The 20,624-nt window shown below is 41.7% G+C and overlaps 1 protein-coding gene across 1 annotated transcript in view; it reads right to left on the bottom strand.

Annotated features, from left to right (window-relative positions):
* Positions 1-20,624, bottom strand: part of lamc1 (laminin, gamma 1) — a 263,261-nt gene that overhangs the window by 41,625 nt on the left and 201,012 nt on the right. The window contains exons 5-11 of the mRNA XM_080195713.1: positions 18,467-18,655; positions 17,281-17,398; positions 15,142-15,240; positions 13,073-13,209; positions 11,891-12,013; positions 11,468-11,657; positions 6,806-6,918 (exon numbers count right to left, since the gene is read on the bottom strand). Of these exons, the coding sequence (XP_080051839.1) occupies positions 6,806-6,918; positions 11,468-11,657; positions 11,891-12,013; positions 13,073-13,209; positions 15,142-15,240; positions 17,281-17,398; positions 18,467-18,655 (969 nt within the window). The remainder of the gene's footprint in view (positions 1-6,805; positions 6,919-11,467; positions 11,658-11,890; positions 12,014-13,072; positions 13,210-15,141; positions 15,241-17,280; positions 17,399-18,466; positions 18,656-20,624) is intronic.

Consider the following 20,624-nt stretch of genomic DNA (forward strand, 5'->3'; position numbering starts at 1 on the left):
TGGAAACTAAATTACCAGGTTATAAGGTTTACATGAAGGATAGGAAATTGGCAGAAAGAAGAAAGTAGCATCAATGATGAAGGGTTAAATTACTTCTATAAGATATGTTGTTCGTCCATCGTCATCGATGAGGACCTCGACACTATGAGTCATTTTGAGGCTGGTTGCGGTGTGTCCGAAGATGACTGATCAGGCCAATTCAGGCATGGAACGTCCTGGCACATATTGGACAGACTTGTGTAGACACTGTTGTTGAGCCAGTGGCTCTGGACTTGCGCAGCTCGCGCTTAAGTTGTGCTTCAGCAATACACCTTGCTTTGTGAGCAGTATTTCCCAGGTGGTCGTGTCAATGTCAAGTGACTTCAGGGAGGCCTTGAGCGTGTCTTTGAAACATTTCTTCTGCCCTCCACGTGAGCATCTTCCAACAGAGAGTTCCCCAAAAAGGAGCTGCTTGGGCATGTGCTCATCTGACATACGGATAACATGACCTGCCAGCAGGTCTGCGCTCTCATCAGCAGTGTGTGGACTGATGGTAGACTTGTTCTAGAGAGAACTTAAGTGTCTGGTACTTTGTCTTGCCATCTGATGTGTAATATTCTGTGAAGACAAGTCACGTGGAAATGATTGAGTTGTCTTCCATGCCTTTGATACACAGTCCACGTTTCACAGGCATACAGGAGGATAGTGAGTACCGCGGTGCTGTAGACCTTCAGTTTTGTTGCTGGGCTGATTCCTCGACGTTCCCATATAGTGGAGCGCAGTCTACCAAAAGCAGAACTTGCCTTTACTATTCTGCAGTTAACTTCTGCATCAATAGTCACTGCTTGGGAGAGGGTGCTGATAAGTGAACTGGTCCACTGCCTGTAGTTTCTGCCCTTTGATTGTGATTATGTGTTCTGTGTACGGTGCATGAGGAGCAGGCTGGTGCGTGACTTCAGTCTTTTTAATGTTGATGGTGAGTCCAAAGTTGTCACAAACCGTGGAAAATTTGTCCATACTGACTTGCATCTCTGGCTCTGAGCCAGCATACAGGGCGCAGTCATAGGCAAAAGGGAAATCTCTCAGAACAATCTCTTTCACTTTAGTGATAGCTTGAAGTCTCCTCAGATTGAAGAGCTTCTCATCCACTCTGTACTTGAAGCTGATTCCAGCAACACTATCCTGGAAGGCATCATTCAGCATGGCAGTAAACATCATGCTAAACAATGTGGGTGCGAGCACACAGCCATGTTTGATGCCACTGGTGACTGGGAATGCCATTATGGAACTGGCATACCATCTGAATGAATTTGGGAGGGCAGCTGAACTTTGACATGATCCTACACGGGCCTTGTCGGCTTACAGTGTCGAAGGCTTTCGCAAGGTCAACAAAGGTTGTGTAGAGCTCGCGATTCTGCTCCCGACACTTCTCCTGAAGTTGGCGCGCAGCAAAAATCAGGTCAATAATCTCGCGACGTTTGCAGAAACCACAGCGACTCTGGAAGCAGGCCCACCTCCAGATGAATGACCAGACGATTTAGCAGGACTCTTGCAAGGGTTTTTCCTGTGATGGAGGGCAGCGAGATTCCTCGGTGGCTGTTGCATACTTGCCAATTGCCCTTCCTCTTGTAGAGATGTACGATGGAAGCATTTTTTTAAGTTCCTGAGGAAGGATTCTTGCTTCCAAAAGGACTGGAACAACTCAATGAGCTTCTCGATAAGTGCAGGACCAGCAGCTTTATAGATCTCTGCGGGTATGGCATCTGGGGCTTTGCCACTGGATAGCTGGCTGACAGCTTTTGTGACTTCTGCTACTACCGGTGGATCATCCATGGCACTGTTGATATCAGCCTGTGGAGCCCTGTCTATTGCCTCATCATAATTGATGATGGTTGGTTGAGGACGGCCTCAAAGTGATCAGTCCATCTCTGCAGGTAATATGATATAAGATATAGCATAACAGGAGATAAGCAGGCAGTGAAGCCTTTATAGGTAGAACTAAGAAAAATAATGAGCTGTGTATAGGCTTCCCAGAAACAGCTACAAAGAGGCAAGCTACGGCTGCAGAGATTGAACAAGCATGCAGTAAAAGCAGTAAAAGAGTGGTTTTACTGGGGATTAACTTCTACTGCATGGATTGTTGAATAAGCAGACAAGTTTGTGTCAGAAAAGCAGCAAAGATCTCTACTGTCACATTAGTTTTCTACAGCAACATGTCCAAAAGTGCAGACCATACTAGATTTAATATATGAGCAATGCCAAATTTAGCTAACAATCTAAGGGTGCGTGAAATTTTATTCCGTATCTTCCTTAATCAGATAGGTTTGATAGGGAGAACATTGCAGATGCCCTAATTGTAATCTTCCAAAGCATTATCAATTCAGGAACTATTCCTTTAGATTAGAAAATTTCACATCTCTGCAATTTAAGAGAGGAAAACCAGGGAATTATGGACTGGTTAGCCTAACATCCATTGATAGGAAATTACCTCAAGAAACTGCAATGGGTTGTGAACAAAGCCTGATCCATCACTTAACCAGCCTCCCACCCACTGACACCGTTTGCACTTCCTGGTGCCTTGGAAAAGTAACCAGCATAATCAAGGGCTTCACACATTCCAGCCATACTCTCTTCCACATTCTTCCATTGGGAAAAAGATACAAGCCTGAGATTACATACCAACCAACTCAAAAACGGCTTCTTCCCTGCTGTCATCAGAGTTTTGAATGGACCTATCTCACATTAAGTTGATCTTTCTCTATGCCCTAGTTATGACTGTAACACTACATTCTGTACTCTTCCTTTCCTTCCCTATGTATGATATGCTTTGTCTGTATAGTGCACAAGAAACAATACTTTTCACTGCAAAATAATACATGTGGACAAAAATAAATCAAATCAAAATATTAGTGTCTGTAATTAAGGATGGAAAGACTGAACAATTAAAATTTTCAGCTGATGAGAGAGAATCAGAATGCACTTGATTGAAATTTTTGAACAGGTTCCTAAAGTATCGGAAAGGAGGATATCGAGATGTTATTTATAAGGACTTCCAGAAGTCCCTCGTAAGAGGCTTAACTAAAGTTGAGGTTTATGGAACTGGGTGCAAGGTATTTTCTGGTTAATGGCAGAAAACAGACCATGGGTGGGATTTTCCAGCCATACTCGCCCCAAAACCAGACAATCCCATTCATGGTCAATGGACTTATGTATGGTCTACCCCCTGCCCACTATGATTCCCGTGGCAAGCGGGATGGGAAAACTCCCCCAACATATAATTGGCAGGCACTCTTAACTAGCACAAGAAAACTAATGCCGTCCCAAAGGAAGCTTCAGCAATTCACTATTTATTAACTTAGACTGGTGATGACACAAAGATATGCTGCAGTGTAAGTCAATGGAAGCACAAAATTACAAAAGATATTAACAGACTAAATGGGCAGTGCTGGTAGACAAATCTAAGAATAGGCAAATGTGAATCATTTATTTTGGACTGTAAAGTTAGTGTATTTTATAAATGGAGAGAAGCTGGAAGCAATGGAGATCCAAAGAGACATTGGTGTCCCCAGCTGTCCATGTCTGCAGAAAATATTACTATCAGGTACAATAAAAAAAGTAAAAAAAGCTACAGGAATTCTGGCATTTCTCTTTTAGGGATTAAATACAAAGGGACAGAAGTAATGGTTCAGCTACGAAAAGCCCTAGTTGGATCACTACTGAAATATTGTCTTCAGTTCTGGGCACCATACCTTAGGATTGATTTTTTTGACCATTAGAGGAAACAGAGCAGAGAATTACTGAACAATACCTGGTCTGCAATGGTTAAATTACAAGGAAAGACTACATATATTTGTATTGCATTGGATTGGAATTTAGAAGATTAATTGAATCTAATTGAAGTTTCAATATATTATGGGGAACTGATGGGCTACATAGAAACAAGTTTGGTGATCTAGGATTAGTACACAGCCTTAAAATTACAGACTTTCATAAATGAAATTAGAAACAGTTCTACATACAAAGGGTGGCAAAAGTTACAAACATACAATTTAGGGGCAGGAGTAGGCCATTTGGCTTAAGCCTGCTCTGCCTTGCAGTAAAATCATGGCCGATTTGTACAATCCATCAGTGTCCATCTGCACAAACATACAAAGTTTAAAACTCTCTTTTGTAAACTGTAATTGATGCTGGATCAATTATTAGTTTAAAATCTGAGATTCATATATTACTCTTAACCAAAGATATTAAATTAAGGGATATATGGATTTAGATTACAGATCAACAATAATCCCATTGAAGGAGGGAATAGGCTTGAAGTGCTAAAATTTGCCTTTTCCTGCTCTGTTGTTCAACTTCACATTTTTTTAGTCTCCTCTTGGCAACCTCAGGGGCCTTGCAAGACAATTGTTAGCACTGTGGTGGCCAACTCTGTTAAATGTCACCAGATGGCATGGCAATCTCTGCTGCTTTTGGTGAAGGTGAAGACAGAGGGCTAAAAGCTGCAAGATTCACTTGGTCCTTTTTTTCACCAGCTGAATTTTGCACTTTGGCTTACTTCTTCCAATGCCCTACCAATTAGCCTCCAGAAATCACAGCTATCAGCAACACTCTCCCATTTGTCAGTGTCTACCATCTTCATATTACTTCATGATCACATTTATTTGCAGCAAGCGGGTTGACTCAAATTTCCGATTTATTCATTTGGAGGTCTGGGAGAATCGCACGTAGGCTGATTCGCAGGGTTTGCACAAGCGTTCTCTGATGCGCATGTATCTCCAAGCGCTGGATATCCAGCGAGGTTGGGACCGTGCTGGAGAACAGCAGGCAAGTTATTTTAATGTAATTTAAATATCATTATCGGGCCTGATAGCATCTCCCACCCCGCCAGTCCAATTTCACTCTGGTGGGGTTGAGTAGCTCCACACTTTTGGGGAATGAGTGAGACCCCTCACTGGAGTGAAGTTGGAGGTGGGGGGGGCTGTGCAATCAGGGCTTCCTAGGGGGTTGGGCAGTGAGGGGAGTGCCGTCTCCTGAGTACGGGCATTGTGGCAGTGCCAGGGGCAAAGTGCCCATGCCCGGGCATCTTGGCACCACCCACTGAGCATTGGGCAGTGCCAAGCAGTTGCAGCCTAGGGGCGATTGTGGTGATGGGGGGGTTCTGCTGCCATTAGGATTGGCCGGGATTGGAAGGAGGCCAGTGGTGGTTTTGGGGAGGGGACAGTGGTTGGGGCTGGCCCAGGAATGGTCATTGGGGCAGGGGGGAGGGGGGCCAACACTGAGGATCCCAGGCTGGCCAGTGATTGGGAAGATGACAAATTGGGGCCACTGCACATGCACAGAGGCCCAGAACTGTCAGACTGGTGTGAATAGGCTCTGCCCCCTGAGCTTTTAATGATATTCACAATTGTGAATATCTCTGCATTGCACAGAGTGTGGGAGATTTGAGTCTGAATTCCCATTGAAAAAACAATCGCGATTTACACCAGTGTTCCTGTGAATTCAGCACTTAATGTTTTTGTGAGAATTGCCCCCTTAGTTTCAGCAGTAAATGCCTGCCTCCAGTTTAGGAGCAATATGCTTCAGCAGACCCCACTTCAGGTTTATCAATGTAATAGGTTCCAGTGTGGCAACAACATGTTTTCGCAGGCAGGTCACACTTGTGGCCTCTGTTCCAGAAGTTGCTGCGCCTGGAGCCTGCTGCCTGAAGTCAAACTTGCTGAAGCATGTTGTTTCACAGCCTGGAGGGAGGAAGTTCCTGCTGCTTATCAAGCCACTTATAATTAGATTCTGCTTCTTTAAGTCTATGAAGTTTGGCTAGGTAATAGAACAGGTTTGGGAGTAAACATGCTTCAGCGTGGAGGCCCAATTGGAAAGGGTTTCCAGTCGTCCCACAAAGTCAGAATTTTACAGCACAGCAAAATGCCCCATCATATCTGTACGGCCATCAAGCACCTATCATTGCTCATCCCATTTTCCAGGACTTATCCATAGCCTCGAATGCCATGATATTTCAAGTGCTCATCTAGATGATTCTTAAATGTCTCTACCACCCTGGCAGGTAGTGAGTTTCAGATTTCCATCACTCTCTGGGTGAAAATGATCTTCTCAAATTCCCTTTAAATCATCTGTCCCTGACCTTAAATCTATGCCTCCTGGTATTAACCGCTCTTCTAAGAGGAAAAGCTTCTTCCTATCTACCCTATTTATGTCCCTCGTACTTTTTGTACACCTCAATCAGATCCCTCTCAGCCTTCCCTGCGCTAAGGAAAACAATCCCAGCCTAACCAGCCTTTCATCATAGTGAAACGCTCCAGCCTAGGCAACATCTTGGTGAATCTTCTCTGCACATGTGCAAGCACATCCTTCCTATAGGCTGGGCGCATACGCAGTTTTATAAATAATGGGAGCAGGAGTAGGCCATTAAACCCACCAAGCCTACTCCACCATTCCATCGGATTATGGCTGATCAATGCATACTCTCCTCCATCTCCTCTTTCCATTGACATTTTTAGTGTCTAGAAATGTATTTTCTTCTCAAATATATTCAGTACCTTGGCCTCACAGCCATATGTGGTACAGAATGCCACAGATTCCCCAGCTTCTGAGTGAAGAAGTTCCTCTTCATCTCAGTCCTAAATGGCCCACCCTATAGTCTGAGACCATGATCTCAGACTATAGGGTTCTAAACCCACAACCAGGGGGAACATGATCTCAGGATCCAGTCTGCCCAGCCCTGCCAGAATTTTATACATTTTAATGAGATCCGCTCTCATTCTTTTAAACTCTAGTGAATCTCAAGTGCATACATTGATCAGAAGACACTTACTATGCTCACTGTATGTGCCTCGAATCTTGATAGCTGTCAGATTGTGGAGAAGCTTCTGAAATTCAAAAGAGGAAAGCTGAGGCCTCCAGGGATAACTTGTCACTTCATGAAGTCTGCAAACAAAATAAATAAGCTATTAAGAACAGTTATTTACAACAGTACTTTCAAGTTAAAGTGTAATTGGTAGTTATTTCAAATTTAAGTCAAAATGTAAGATTGACTTTGGATATTTGAGAGCCCTGAATGTAATTTGAATCATCGTGCACAAAGAAAAGCAGATTCTTGCAGGGAGTGGGAGTACAGTTTGTTCCTAATCAAATTGACATTGCTTTGAACATACGGAACTGGGTGCTTCAAGTACACACCAACAAGCTTTCACCTCTGAGTCCTGGCTTTCAACTTAGTCAAAGCAGATGGGATATATGTAAGGGAAGGAAACTTTGATCCTGCTATTATAGTACAGATAATGGCTCTTGCTTTGAGACCAGCATACGGTTTCACACTGTTCATGCAACATGGGACTTCGTGCATGCATACTTAAACATAAGCTGGTGTGAAACAACTACCTCATGTAGTCTGGAAGCAACATGGAGCATGAAGCAGGTATAGATAAATATACTCTACAATGAAGCTAGTGTGAAATAATGACCTCAAGATAGTTTTAGACAACATCCAATCTATTGTATGCAGCAGAGATATTTGCCTTAAACATCAGACTCTGCACTGCTGCAAAACAAAAGTCATGTACTTCATCTCTTATTTTGAAATGATAACAGAGTCCGGCGATCTGGGGCAGAGGTTCAGGAGTGGGGGAGGTTGTCCCATCTGGGGGGGGTCTTTAAAATAGTTACTCTGGAATTAGAAGTGCCTTTTTCAGACAGAACCATCTGAAGTTCACGATTTAAATTGTTTGTCAGATGGTTCCCGACTCCACTGTGTGTGTGTGCGTGCGTGCGCATGGCAGGGGGAGGGTGTGGTGGTAGTGTTGGAGTCGTCAGAGTGAGGTCTACAAAGAAATACAGATTTCAACCCTTTGTGATAAACAAGTTAGTGACTCCAGCACACTGTCCAAAATTCTGCTTGCCATGAATAAATTCCCAGATTAGAGTGAACGTATTTGGGCCATCTCAAGGTCTGGAGCCCTGAACTGAGCAAATGTAATTCAACAGGACAATCACAATAACTGTTACAACATGAAGGAGGCCATTCAGCCCATTGTGGCTGCACAAGCTCTCCAAATGAGTAATTCATCCAGTGCCATTGCTTTGCCTTCCCCTATAACCCTGCATATTCTTCCCTTTGAAATAACAGTCAATTCCCTTTTGAATGCCTTGCTTGAACCTACCTCCACCACACACTCAGGCAGTGGACATGACCACTCCCTGCATGAAAACGATGCCATGTCAGTTTGGGTTTCTTTTGCTAATTACTTTGAACCTGTGCCCTCTCATTCTCAGTCCTTCGCAGTTTCTTCCGATCTGCTTTGTCCAGACCCCTCATGATATTTCATCTTTATAAAAGCTTCTTCTCAGCCTTTTCTTCTCCAAGGAAAAGAGTCCCAACTTCTCCAAAGCTGAAGTTCCTCACTGCTGGAACCATTTTTGTGAATCTTTTTTGTATGAGAACACAGAACATAAAACAACTACAGCACAAACAGGCCCTTCAGCCCACAAGTTGCACCGATCGTATCCCTATCTACTAGGCTTACCTATAACTCTCAATCCTATTAAGTTCCATGTACTCATCCAGAAGTCTCTTAAAAGACCCTATCAAATTTGCGTCCACCACCACCGACAGCAGCCGATTCCACTCACCCACCACCCTCAGTGAAAAACTTACCCCTGACATCTCTGTACCTACTCCCCAGCACCTTAAACCTGTGTCCTCTTGTAGCAACCATTTCAGCCCCAGGAAAAAGCCTCATAGATCGGGTGGATTCTCAACCTCTCAACATCTTATACACCTCTATCAGGTCACCTCTCATCTTTCATCTCTCCAAGGAGAAAAGACCGGGCTCCCTCAACCTATCCTAATAAGGCATGCCACCCAATCCAGGCAACATCCTTGTAAATCTCCTCTACATCCTTTCAATGGCTTCCACATCCCTCCTGTAATGAGGCGACCAGAACTGAGCACAGTATTCCAAGAGAGGTCTGACCAGGGTCTTATAAAGCTGCAGCATTATCTCTCAACTCCTAAACTCAATCCCTCGACTGATGAAGGCCAGTACACCGTACGCCTTCTTAACCACATCCACTACCTGCGAGGCCAATTTAAGAGTCCTATGGACCCGAACCCCAATGTCCTTCTGATCCTCTACACTGCTAAGAGTCTTACCCTTGATATTATACTCCTTCATCCAATTTGACCCCCCAAAATGGACCACTACACATTTATCTGGGTTGAAGTCCATCTGCCACTTCTCCGCCCAGTCTTGCATCCTATCTACGTCATGCTGCAACTTCTGACATCTCTCCAAACTATCCACAACACCACCAACCTTTGTGTCGTCCGCAAACTTACCAACCCGTCCCTCCACTTCCTCATCCAGGTCATTTATGAAAATTACAAACATCAAGGGTCCCAGAACAGATCCCAGGGGCACTCCACTGGTGGCCAACCTCCATGCAGAAAAAGACCCATCTACAACCACTCTCTGCCTTCTGTGGGCAAGCCAGTTCTGGATCCACAAGGCAACAGCCCCTTGGATCCCATGCCCTCTCATTTTGTCAAGAAGTCTTGTATGGGGGACCTTATTGAACGCCTTGCTGAAGTCCATATAAACCACATCTACCGCTCTTCCTTCGTCAATGTGTTTAGTCACATTTTCAAAGAATTCAAGCAAGCTCGTAAGGCACAATCTGCCTTTGACAAAGCTGTGCTGACTACTTTTGAGCATACTAAACTTCTCTAAGTGTTCATAAATCCTGTCCCTCAGGATCTTCTCCATCAGCTTACCAACCACTGAGGTTAGACTCAGTGGTCAGTAATTTCCTGGGCTATCCCTATTCCCTTTCTTGAATACAGGAACCACATCCGCAATCCTCCAATCTTCTGGAACCTGTCCATCGACGACACAAAGTTCATCGCCAATGATCATTCCCTTCAATGTGCTCGTGTCTTTCTGAAAGATCTTCTCAGAACGGACTACGATACTCCAATTGAGGCTGAAATATTGTCTTATGCACGTTCAACATAATCTCCTTGCTCTTGCCGTAAGCAAAGATAAGGGTCATGGGTGGAGGGGGGACTGGTAATGTTAAAATGGCGGCGCAGGCTTGTTGGGCCGAAGGGCCTGTTTCCCGGGCTGTTTTTGTTCTTTGTACTCTATGCTCCTATAATAAAGTCTAGAATACGGTATACCTTATTGCACGGTCTATTTGACTTATGATTTATGCACATATACACCCAGGTCCCTCAGCTCCTCCGCCCCCATTAGAGTTGTATCTTCTATTTTGTATTGTGTCCCCATGTTCTTCCAACCAAAACAAATCCCTTCATATTTTTCTGCAATGAACTTCATTACTTATCCCCCCATCCTACCAACTTGTTTTATGTTTTTCTGAAGTTCTACACTATCACCTTTACAACTAACATTGCTTCTAATTTTCATATCATCTCCAAATTTTGAAATTGTGCCCCATACACCAATGTTTAGGTAATTAATATTTACCCAGGAAAAGAATGGTCCCAACACTGGTGCCTGGGGAACTCCATGACAAACCTGCCTCCATCCAGCCTGAAAAACATCCATTAACCACTACTCTTGTTTACTATCACTCAGCACATTTTGTTTGCATGTTGCTACTGCTCCTTTTATTCCATAAGCTATAACATAGCTCACAGGACTGTTTTGTGATATTGTATCAGACGTCTTTTGCAAGTCCATGCACAGCCCATCAACAGCAATTACCCTCATCCCTCTTTAAAAGCTCCAGAAAATTGGTTAAACATGATTCTCCCTTAATAAATCTGTGCTGGCTTTCCTTAATTGACCTGCATTTGTCCCTGTGGCTATTAATTTGGGACAAAATCATTGTTTCCAGAAGATTTCCTGTCACCAAAGTTAACTGACAGGCTTTTTGAAGAAGGCTGTAATGTTTGCAATTTTCCAATTGGAGAATGATTAATGGAAAACTGGAAAATGATTAATGCCTCTGCAATTCCCACTCTCGTGTCTCTGTGGATGCATCTCATCCAGGCCTGGTGCTTCATCAACTTGAGTATAGATAATGTCTCTAATACATCCTTATCAATTTTAAATCCTTCTAGTTATTAATTACCTCCTCTTTTATTGTGGCCCAGGTAACATATTTTTCTTGGTAAAGGCAGATGCAAAATATTCATTTAATACCTCAGACATGCCCCCTGCTGTGATGCACAAATTCCATTTTTAGTCCCTAATTAGTCTCACTTCTCATATTACCACCCTTGATCACCTTTTTATTTATGTGCCAACAGAAGACTTTGGGATTCAATTTTATGTTAACTACTAGTCTCTTTTGACACACACTGTGCTTCTCTTATTTGCTTTGTCACTCTGCTAAAAGTTCTCTACTCAGCCTGGTTCTTTAATGCATTATCTAATAGATGATTAAAAGAATGATCAGTGGTTCCAATCTTTTAATTAAAATATGCATTATATTCTGGATCTCATTTCACCTGAAGACATAGTTCTGTGGGCTTTCTGTGGGATATTGATTTCCTTGAGCTATCAGTGGAACTGTTACTCTCAGGCCTGCTCCTTCCAGCACTAGATCTTCGGCTGATAAACGTGTGTCTCTCTTGTCCACGTGGAAATTGAAAGACAGGTTCTGACCATAGCTCAGCAGCTGATTCCCCAAAATATTTGCTGTAAAAAGAACACAAGGAAAATCAATGATTAGATTGGCAAGGGTCTAAGTTGATGTTACTTTTTTCAAAAAAAAGAATAATTTATGTAATCTCTGATGGTTATAGGCCTTCAACCTTAGTCATCAACTCAGTAAATTTTCTGTTTGTTGTGATTTTTGAAGCAGCAACTACCAAATCTGTTGTATACTCATTTGCTTTGGAACATATTGTGCAATGACTGAATTTACGTACCAGGAGCAATGTAGTAAACAGGAAAATAATCATTAGAGACCACAGAGATGTCACGGCTCACTGGGGACCACTGAAGCAGGACCTCTGTGCCGTCTCGCTGCTCAGCCCGCCATCCATCGTCACCTGCATATCCAAACAGAGAAGTTCACGCCACACTACAAGCATAGTGATGTACTGGCCTTTTGCCTATTATCACTGTTTCACTCAATGCCGTTATGCCGGAACTATGTTCATTTTCACTGCATGTTTACTTGGCAGTCCAACACAGATCTTTCAACAGAGCAACAGGATCATAATGAAGTACAATTTCTACTTGACAGGAGAGTCTGGTCATTTACAATTACTTTGTACGATACTTAGTAAAAAGGGTTAGGAATGGAGAGATGAACAGAAATCCCCTATAGAAATACTGACCCCACCCCCCCCTCCCCACCCCCCACAAAAACACAAAAAAATGAAAGCAGATCAGAAGTAATATCTAGCAAGACGATAACGCACAGTTTTTTTTACAATGTGCTCCCACAGCTTAGCAAACATAATTGCAGCAATTAGAAGGTAGACAGAGCAACTGGCCATCCACACAACAGCAACAAGGAAAGGAGTGCCCAAAGTTAATGATTACTGTGTAAATTAACTCCTTTAAGGTAGAGCTGAATAAATGTTTTCCGAAGGGTTTAGTTACATGGATAAATTAAGATACACACAAATACCATATAGAACTCATTGAAAAATAGTCTGCTTGGTCCCCAGGGATGCTTCTATTATAAAAGAGCTAGTCAGGGTAAACAACAGATTATATCCTGCAGGGTTTTCCCGATTAGCTTTGTGGAACAAAAGCAATCTATTAGGCGTTCAACCTATTATCTACCTCAGAGGATTGAGAACAGAGATGGAGTACAAGATAGAGTAACAGTGCAAGTTGGACATGTTCCACTGGAAAGAAAGGAGTCACCAAAAGTAACTTACTTTTCAGTCTAAACTATGTTCCCATATACACAAAATGGGGATGTTAAGATTGAGGGTTTAATCACTTTTTCATGCAACAACGTTTGTACCGGAGGCTGAGCTGGATGTTACGATATTTGTCAAGTCTGCATGAAGTTCAGCAATACCAAGTCAAGTAAGTACATGGCTATAGCTAGAAAACATGGGGATGTGTACATTAGAAAATCTCAGTAACACCTGTATCAAAGCTTGATGTGATCCTCTCTGTCCTGTAGCCCTCTGCTTTGCTACAAACAGATGAATGGCCAAAACAGAAGCAAGCAGTGCAGCCATGGGGATTCTCGGGATTCAGGTTGAAAAAGCCTGGCTTGCATCTAAGTAGACAAAGGAAAGAGTATCAATATATTAATTACTAACATTTTAAATTAATTTGTTCATTTATAAGAATCTTACTGCTAAATTATTGAATTATTTGTACAAAATTCAAAAACCAAATAATCTGTGTGTGGTTATTTGCTTTTAATTAAAATAAACCTCAAATCAACAAATTATCTAAATTCAAACAAATAGTGTCATCAGCTAATACAATTTAGTAATACCCAATGAAAATTCTATTCAACTATTTGTATTACTTCTGAATGGAGATGACAAAGGACAATGACTTCAGAGGTTATTCTGAGTTACAATTTAGCATGTGAAAGGTTCCATATTGTGGGCCAGTCCACAGCATGTACATGGAGTATTGAAGATGATCCTTTCAGTTGCAATTGCACAGTTTACAGATTGCAAAAGTACAAGTTGACCTAGAACCCAAGGCTGTGGGAGGGCGTTCAGGGAAGAATAACAAAGATGAACCAGAGACATGAAGCCTGAGTTATGAAGAAACTTATAGAGCTGAACATGTTTTTGTTTTAGAGAAGATAACTGCAGTGAGACATGATCCAGATCTTTCAAGATGCTGAGAGACATCTATGTGAGCTATTTGACTTGGACAATGGCCACAAAACTAGAAGAAACAGGTTTTAAATTAATCAGCATCAAGTGAGACGAGAGATTAAATGAATATTTTCCCCTGGTGGAATGTTAGATGCACAGAACAAACTTTGGTTCCTGTCAAATTAGATTACATTTTTACAATGCTTTTTGTGACTTCTGAAGGTCCTAATGCACCTGACAGCCAATTGGGTACTTTTTAAAATGCAGTAATGCTGTTGCCAAATTTAAGCATAGCAAGATCCCACAAACAGAAATATGATAACAACCACACAGTCTCTTTCTTAATGATGTTGGCTAAGAGATAAATACTGGCTGCTAAATACTATTGACAGTAGAACCATAAGATTGTTTAATTTTATGGGTGTCAACAACCTAGTTTTCTACATCAACACTTAGAAAATACTTGAAATCAGTATAACTCCTGTATTACTTTCAAATCTACCTAGCATTCAAATCTTGCTTCACTTATTAAAATTCTCCTAATATCAACACCGAAAATAAAATCACTACACAAGGGTTGCCTATTAAGTGATCCAACGTAACAGTTTTTTTCAACTAAAGATGCTTTAAAATAGATGGCGATAGAATAGAAACAGGCACTGGAGTGTGGTGACTTCACAGTAACTTCATTGCAGTGTTATTGTAAGCCTACTTGTGACATTAATAAATAAACATAAACCTTTAAGTCAGAGTCAACAACAGTCTACACAAGTGCAGCGTTCTATAGGATTTTGAAACCGTGTACAATACACCAGAGCATTTAATTTTGAAAATCAATAAAAATCCTGCAGTATGGAAGCAAGTAGGTTATATAGTGTATTTGCTTTCAGGAACAGGTTCTTAAATGCAAAATTGCAATAGCTAGACAGCAAGTCATTCTAAATAAACAGGTGTGAAGTTGTGCAATTTTTACAGGATGTCACATTGGGCCAGGTCACTTGCCACACAGGAAATTTCAAAAATTAGAATTAGAATTAGAGCAAATGACTTTCCTTTTCTCCCTAATGGGTGCCAGTCCTCCAGCTCTACTGTGTTATCTCAGGACTCAGTGGTCTAAAAAGCAAGCTTTGGCACAAACTCTCCCCTCAGGGCAAACCAGTTGCTTCAATGATAGCTACCTAGAATGCCTGAAACCCACTTCCATTCCTGCCTTGTCTAGCTTTAATTGGACTTGTGTGGAGCATAAACACTGACGTAGGCAAGTTGGCATATTGCTGTGTTATTAATTTCATGCAAAATATAAAATATGCAGAAATACAACTTTACAACTGTTAGAATCACACACCAACAAAAAATCCCATAAAATTTACCTCTCACAGTTGAATCCCTCTACATTATTTTTGCAAATACAACGTCCTGTATCGACACTGCATTCTGCTGTGCTACCAGAAGGGTTACAGGCACACGGTCTGCCAACAAAGAAAGCAGGTAAGAAATACAAAGACATCTGAACCCCAACAGTGCTTCTACATTTAATCCAAAATTTCTGTGGAACAGATATGGTAACTGGAGCACCAGTAGTTAATGCAAATGCTAATACTGCAAATGCTGGAAATCTGAAAATACTCAGCAGGTGAGGCAGCATCTGTGGAGGGAGAAACAGAATTTACATTTCAAGTCAGTAATCTTTCTCCAGAACTGAAAAGTATTACAAGTGTAAGGCACATCATCATCACTGCTTCCATTTTTCTCTCACAGCAGGTGCTGGTAATGTTCCTGTTGTTATTCACAGTCCAGGCCTAGTCATCACTTCTTTTCTTGTCCCATTAACTTTGTCTTATACTATTATCTGTTTTGTTATTTAATCAATCCTACTTTTCACACCTTTCCCTTTCCTTCTTTCACTCTTCTCCCCACTTTCTCCTGCTTCTGTATTTGCTTAATCAGTATTAACAAAAGCCTACTTGTGACATTAATAAATAAACTTTAACTAAAATCTATCACATCTGTACACTTACATGAAAGGTCACCCACCTAAAACATGAACTGCTCCTCCCTTTGTAGATGCTGCCGCCGTGTTGCGCATTTTCAACACTATTTATGTCGCCACTAACTAATGAAGTCACTGTCAATTAGTTAGCTGTATAGCTCTTTGCACAATGTACAATTGTGATGCCCCCAGACTTAAGTGAATATACAATAGATTGAACCATAGCAAAATATATTAAGTGTCTTTTCTTCATATTTTATAAAATATGGGGCACAGTCTTACTGGTTCACCGTGCCAGTCAATAGGCTTGGCGAGTTGGGAGAGGGGAAGATCCAATTCACATCCCAACCCTGCTTTGCCAATGAGAATGGCTTCAGCACGGCTGCTTTCACCCTCATGGATGCTTCTTTCCACCTTGCCGGCATGACACTACTGCTTTATTGATGAACAAAGTGGCCATGCAGGGGGAGTGTGAGGCCACTGAAGCCCGCAGGTCATGGTGGGGGGGCATGGCCAGGCTGTGCCCATTGGGCAATGCCAGTCTAGCAATGCCCAGTTGGGCACCACAGGTGTGCCAGGTACAATGTCATGGGGGCGTGGCCCAAGTGGGGGGTGATGGGGTAGGGCTGTCAGAGTGTCGGAAGATTGCAACACCAAGCTTGTCCAAAAGAGGACTCTCATTTACACGCTTTTCTGGGAATATTCCGCCTACCATCCATGGTATCTCCATTATGGCGTGGCTTACAAGTGATGCACTGATTTTGAGAACATTAAGTAAGGCTGCTCCACAGTTCTCCAAAACTTGAAAACAAGCTCATTCTTAAAACAGAGTGGACGTCACAGTGGTTAGCACTGCTACCTCACAACTCCAAGGACCCAAGTTCGATTACCGGCTTGGGTGACTATGCAGAGTTTGTACAATCTCCCAATGTCTGAGTGGGTTTACTCCAGGTGCTCCGGTTTCCTCCCACAGTTTAAAAACAAACGTGCTAGTTAGATACATTGGCTATGCTAAATTCTCCCTCAGTGTACCTGAACCGGCCCCAGAGTGTGGCAATGAGAGGACTTTCAGAGTAACGTCATTGCGGTGTTAATCTGAACCTATTTGTGACACTAATAAATAAACTTAAAACTTTAACGCAAGAGTTTTTGTAGTTACCATAAATTGAAAGATAGTGCCAGCAAATGCTACTGTAAAACATATTATTTATGTTAGAGATGTAACATATTTCAAAGAAACAAATCGATGTTACTATCAAGCTGTGATTGGGGAATATTACCTGAGAATTAATCACCTAGCTGCTGTTAACCAACTTCAGCAGTTTCTACCACATAACGATTAAAAGCTACAGCCAGCATTGCTGAGAGGGGGAGCGCAATCCACAAACACAATGCCCGCATTAATAGCAATTGGATTGTTGGATGCCTACCATCATCATAACCATCTGTCAAAAATAAGTTACTTCATTATCTGTTACCTGGAAATGCATGAAAGGCAAGGAAACTATAATACAGTTACCTGCATCCTGCTTCAGTTAGTGAGTGGTAGCCAGGTTGGCAATGGTCACATTTATCTCCCATCACTCCTGGCTTGCAGCTACATCGACCATAGATATCACACTGTGTACTGATTGAACCTTGAAAACAAAGAGGAGCAAATAAAATTTACCCACCTAGAAAGTAAGAATTTCTAAGGCTGTGGAGAAAAGGAAGAAAACAAGGATTGATTAAAAATAGTAATGTTACTTTTACTGCACAATTTTTAATTTTAGTAATCAAAATCTTCAGTTCTCTACCATTCCAATGATAACACCAGGCCGCATTTTCTGGAAGCTATCTATTGTTAAAGTTCAGACTGTCTCCTCCACAAGAACCGAGACATCAAATCCCAAAAAATAAATGTATGTCGCAATGAGACAGTCTAAATGATATTTAGCAATAAAGAAGAGCTGTGACCTTACAGAGAGATGAAAAAATATTCACAAAAATTAAGTGCTAACATGTTCATCTTCATCTTAACACAATACACAGTTACTGATACAAGTGCACACAGCATGCACTCTTCTTTATGCATAAGATGTTTAGCTGGAAAAAGTGTTGATATAGTATCCTGAGCTCCAGGGACAAATCAAACCCATCTGAAAATTGGTCCGCTCGTCAATACTTAAAGAGCACGAGAGTTTAGGAAGCCAAAATGTTAGTCAAATGTCATGATAAGTTAAGCTCAAAATGCATGTAATTGTACAAATTATTTGTAACTTTTTTTAAGGCCCACATGGAATCTTTAAGCATTCTAAAATTGCACCGTATCGTTGAGATACTGTGGTGGCTGCTCTGTTCTATAGATACGTACTGAAACAGGTTTGTGGGTTCCTGCCTAATAATCTCGGAAAGTATTTAAAAACCAATAGAAGGTCATCTAATAAGTCTGGAGAGATACCAATTATTTTAAATTGGTGCCATTGCCATGGCCAAGTTTTTGACGTTTCCAAGACTCTCAAAGCAATGTGTATAATTTTAATTTTCTTCTGACTCCACCACCATGTCATTTTTGTATTTCTTGCTCAATGAGATGATGGACATGCCTGTGAGTAAAGATTCTACATAACCAAAGCAATAAATGCTTTTCCTCAAAATGTTATGGTACTAATATTGTGTACACGAGTGCCAAAAATAAGTTCTGTTTGCAACAGATCTGCACTCACCCACTGGGTTACAATTGCAGGGCAAACATTGGGCTTCTGGACCCTGGCGGTAGAAATCATCCCTGCACCTCTCACAGTTGGGGCCATCTGTATTTTCAATACAGTTGCGACAGTGTCCACCGTGTCCAGTGGCTCGGTAGAGCTCAGAATCAAAATAGCATTCTGCTGATTTGCCATGGCAATTGCAAGCTGCAAAAGTAGAAATTGTAAAATAAATTTTAGCTGATCACCATGCAAAATACTCAGCTAGTTCTTCATCATTGCAAAACAGTATTCTAGTAAAATGGTTATCCTTCAACTAACATCACTAAAACAAATAATCTGATCATCATCCTATTGCTATTTATATGACCTTGTGCACAAATTGGCTGCTGTGATTCCTACACTACATTAATGACGTTAATTCAAAAATACTTAATTGACTGTAATGCACTTTGGGTCATCTGAGGTAATGAAGGACACTATATAAATGCAATACTTTCTTTTCAAACTAAAACTTCCAAATAAAACAGGACCTCAAGGTGCTCAGAGTAAAATATTAGCATGGATACAACGTTGGTAAGAGGGCAGAAAACAGAGGATAGAAATAGTTGGAGAAAACAGGGTTAACATTTCAGGCTGATGACCTTTATCACAACCCACGTTAGCTCTGCTTCTCTTTACAGATGCTGCTGGACCTGTTCAGCATTGCCAGCACTTGATTTTTATTTTGGATTTCCAGCATCTTACAGTATTTTGCTTCTGTACAACTAAATTTTCAGATTCTATGGCTGTGAGCAGTGGGGTCCCACAAGGACCAGTGCTGGGGTGTTGGGGACAGTGGGGTGATGACACTCTACAATTCCATCCACAATCTATATTAATAACTTAAATAAAGAGGTGGAGTGTAATGTATCCAAATTTGATGATACAAAACTCGAGTTTATTATGTCAGCTCTGAGCAGAAAGCAAAGAGTCTGTAACAGAATATAGATCAGTTAAATGACAGGGCACGAAAGTGACAGACAGGAACATAATGTAGGAAAATGTGAGGTTATTCACTTTGGAGGTAGAATAGAAAACATTTTTTAAATGTTGAGAAATTAAATATTGGTGTCAGAAGATTTGGGTGTTATTATAAATATCTAGTTCACAGGTCATAGCTATTTTAGACATTTTTTTAGTTCTGGGAAGATTGAAGTTTAGCTGAAGGAAATAGGATAATGCAACAAAAGCAGCTTGAAGATTATTACAATTAAAAGGTTGAGGCCATGGTGACTAAGGGAGTTAAGAGCTAGAAAGGTAAGATCACAAACCAGCAGATGGACTTATTTAGCTGGAGATTTAGCTGGGGGGGGGGCGGGGTGATCTTTTGAAAAAATAAATTAAGTCCACAACGAGCATGAAAATGGGACATTCTGATCTGTTTTTTACGCGAGTCCAAATCTGCAATTTTATGCACTTAGAATCGGGGGCGGGCTCAAATCACCCAAACGCCGAGATCAGAAGAGGGTGCCATTACACATGCGCAGGTCTCTCTGCTCTGAGAGATAGAAATACCTGTCACACAGCCTCTGTGGCCTAAACACAGCACCCCACCTTATGTACTACCACAGCATCCCATAGCCTACTGCGACCCATCCCTCTCCCTCAACAGACTGGCCCCCCAAACTACTCCCCCTCCCCCCACCGACAACTGTAGAGTGGCACGGGCTCCCCCTCCTTCCTCCTACTGATTGCAACTGCAGAGTGCACAGCATTCCACCCCCAACCACTGATCCATCTGCCCCCAGTAGTCCCTGTGGCACTGCCTAGTGCCCAGTGGATTATTCTTTAATTTTGTGTGTGTGTGTGTGTGTGTGTGTGTGTGTGTGTGTGTGTGTGTGTGTGTGTGTAGAGGAGAAACAGGGGACACTGGGTTCTTCTCTAGCAAAGTTCGTTCATGTCAGAGTTCTCCACAACAATTGCAGATCTCGACAAGCCAACACTGCAGGTATGACAAGCATTCTGGTTCCATGTGGCGATGGAACAAAATTCCAGTCAAATACTTGGATGCCGGTGGACAGGACATCATTGAAGTGCAACTTAGCAGATTCAAGTTAGTGTCAGACTTAACACTCAGTAACCAGCAAGATAGGCTGTGACTGAGATTGAAAAACTGCCAATTCAATCTTTAAGA

This window comes from Carcharhinus amblyrhynchos, chromosome 9 (genome assembly GCF_965287045.1).
Source record: "Carcharhinus amblyrhynchos chromosome 9, sCarAmb.v2.hapA, whole genome shotgun sequence".
Taxonomy (NCBI): Eukaryota; Metazoa; Chordata; class Chondrichthyes; order Carcharhiniformes; family Carcharhinidae; genus Carcharhinus; species Carcharhinus amblyrhynchos.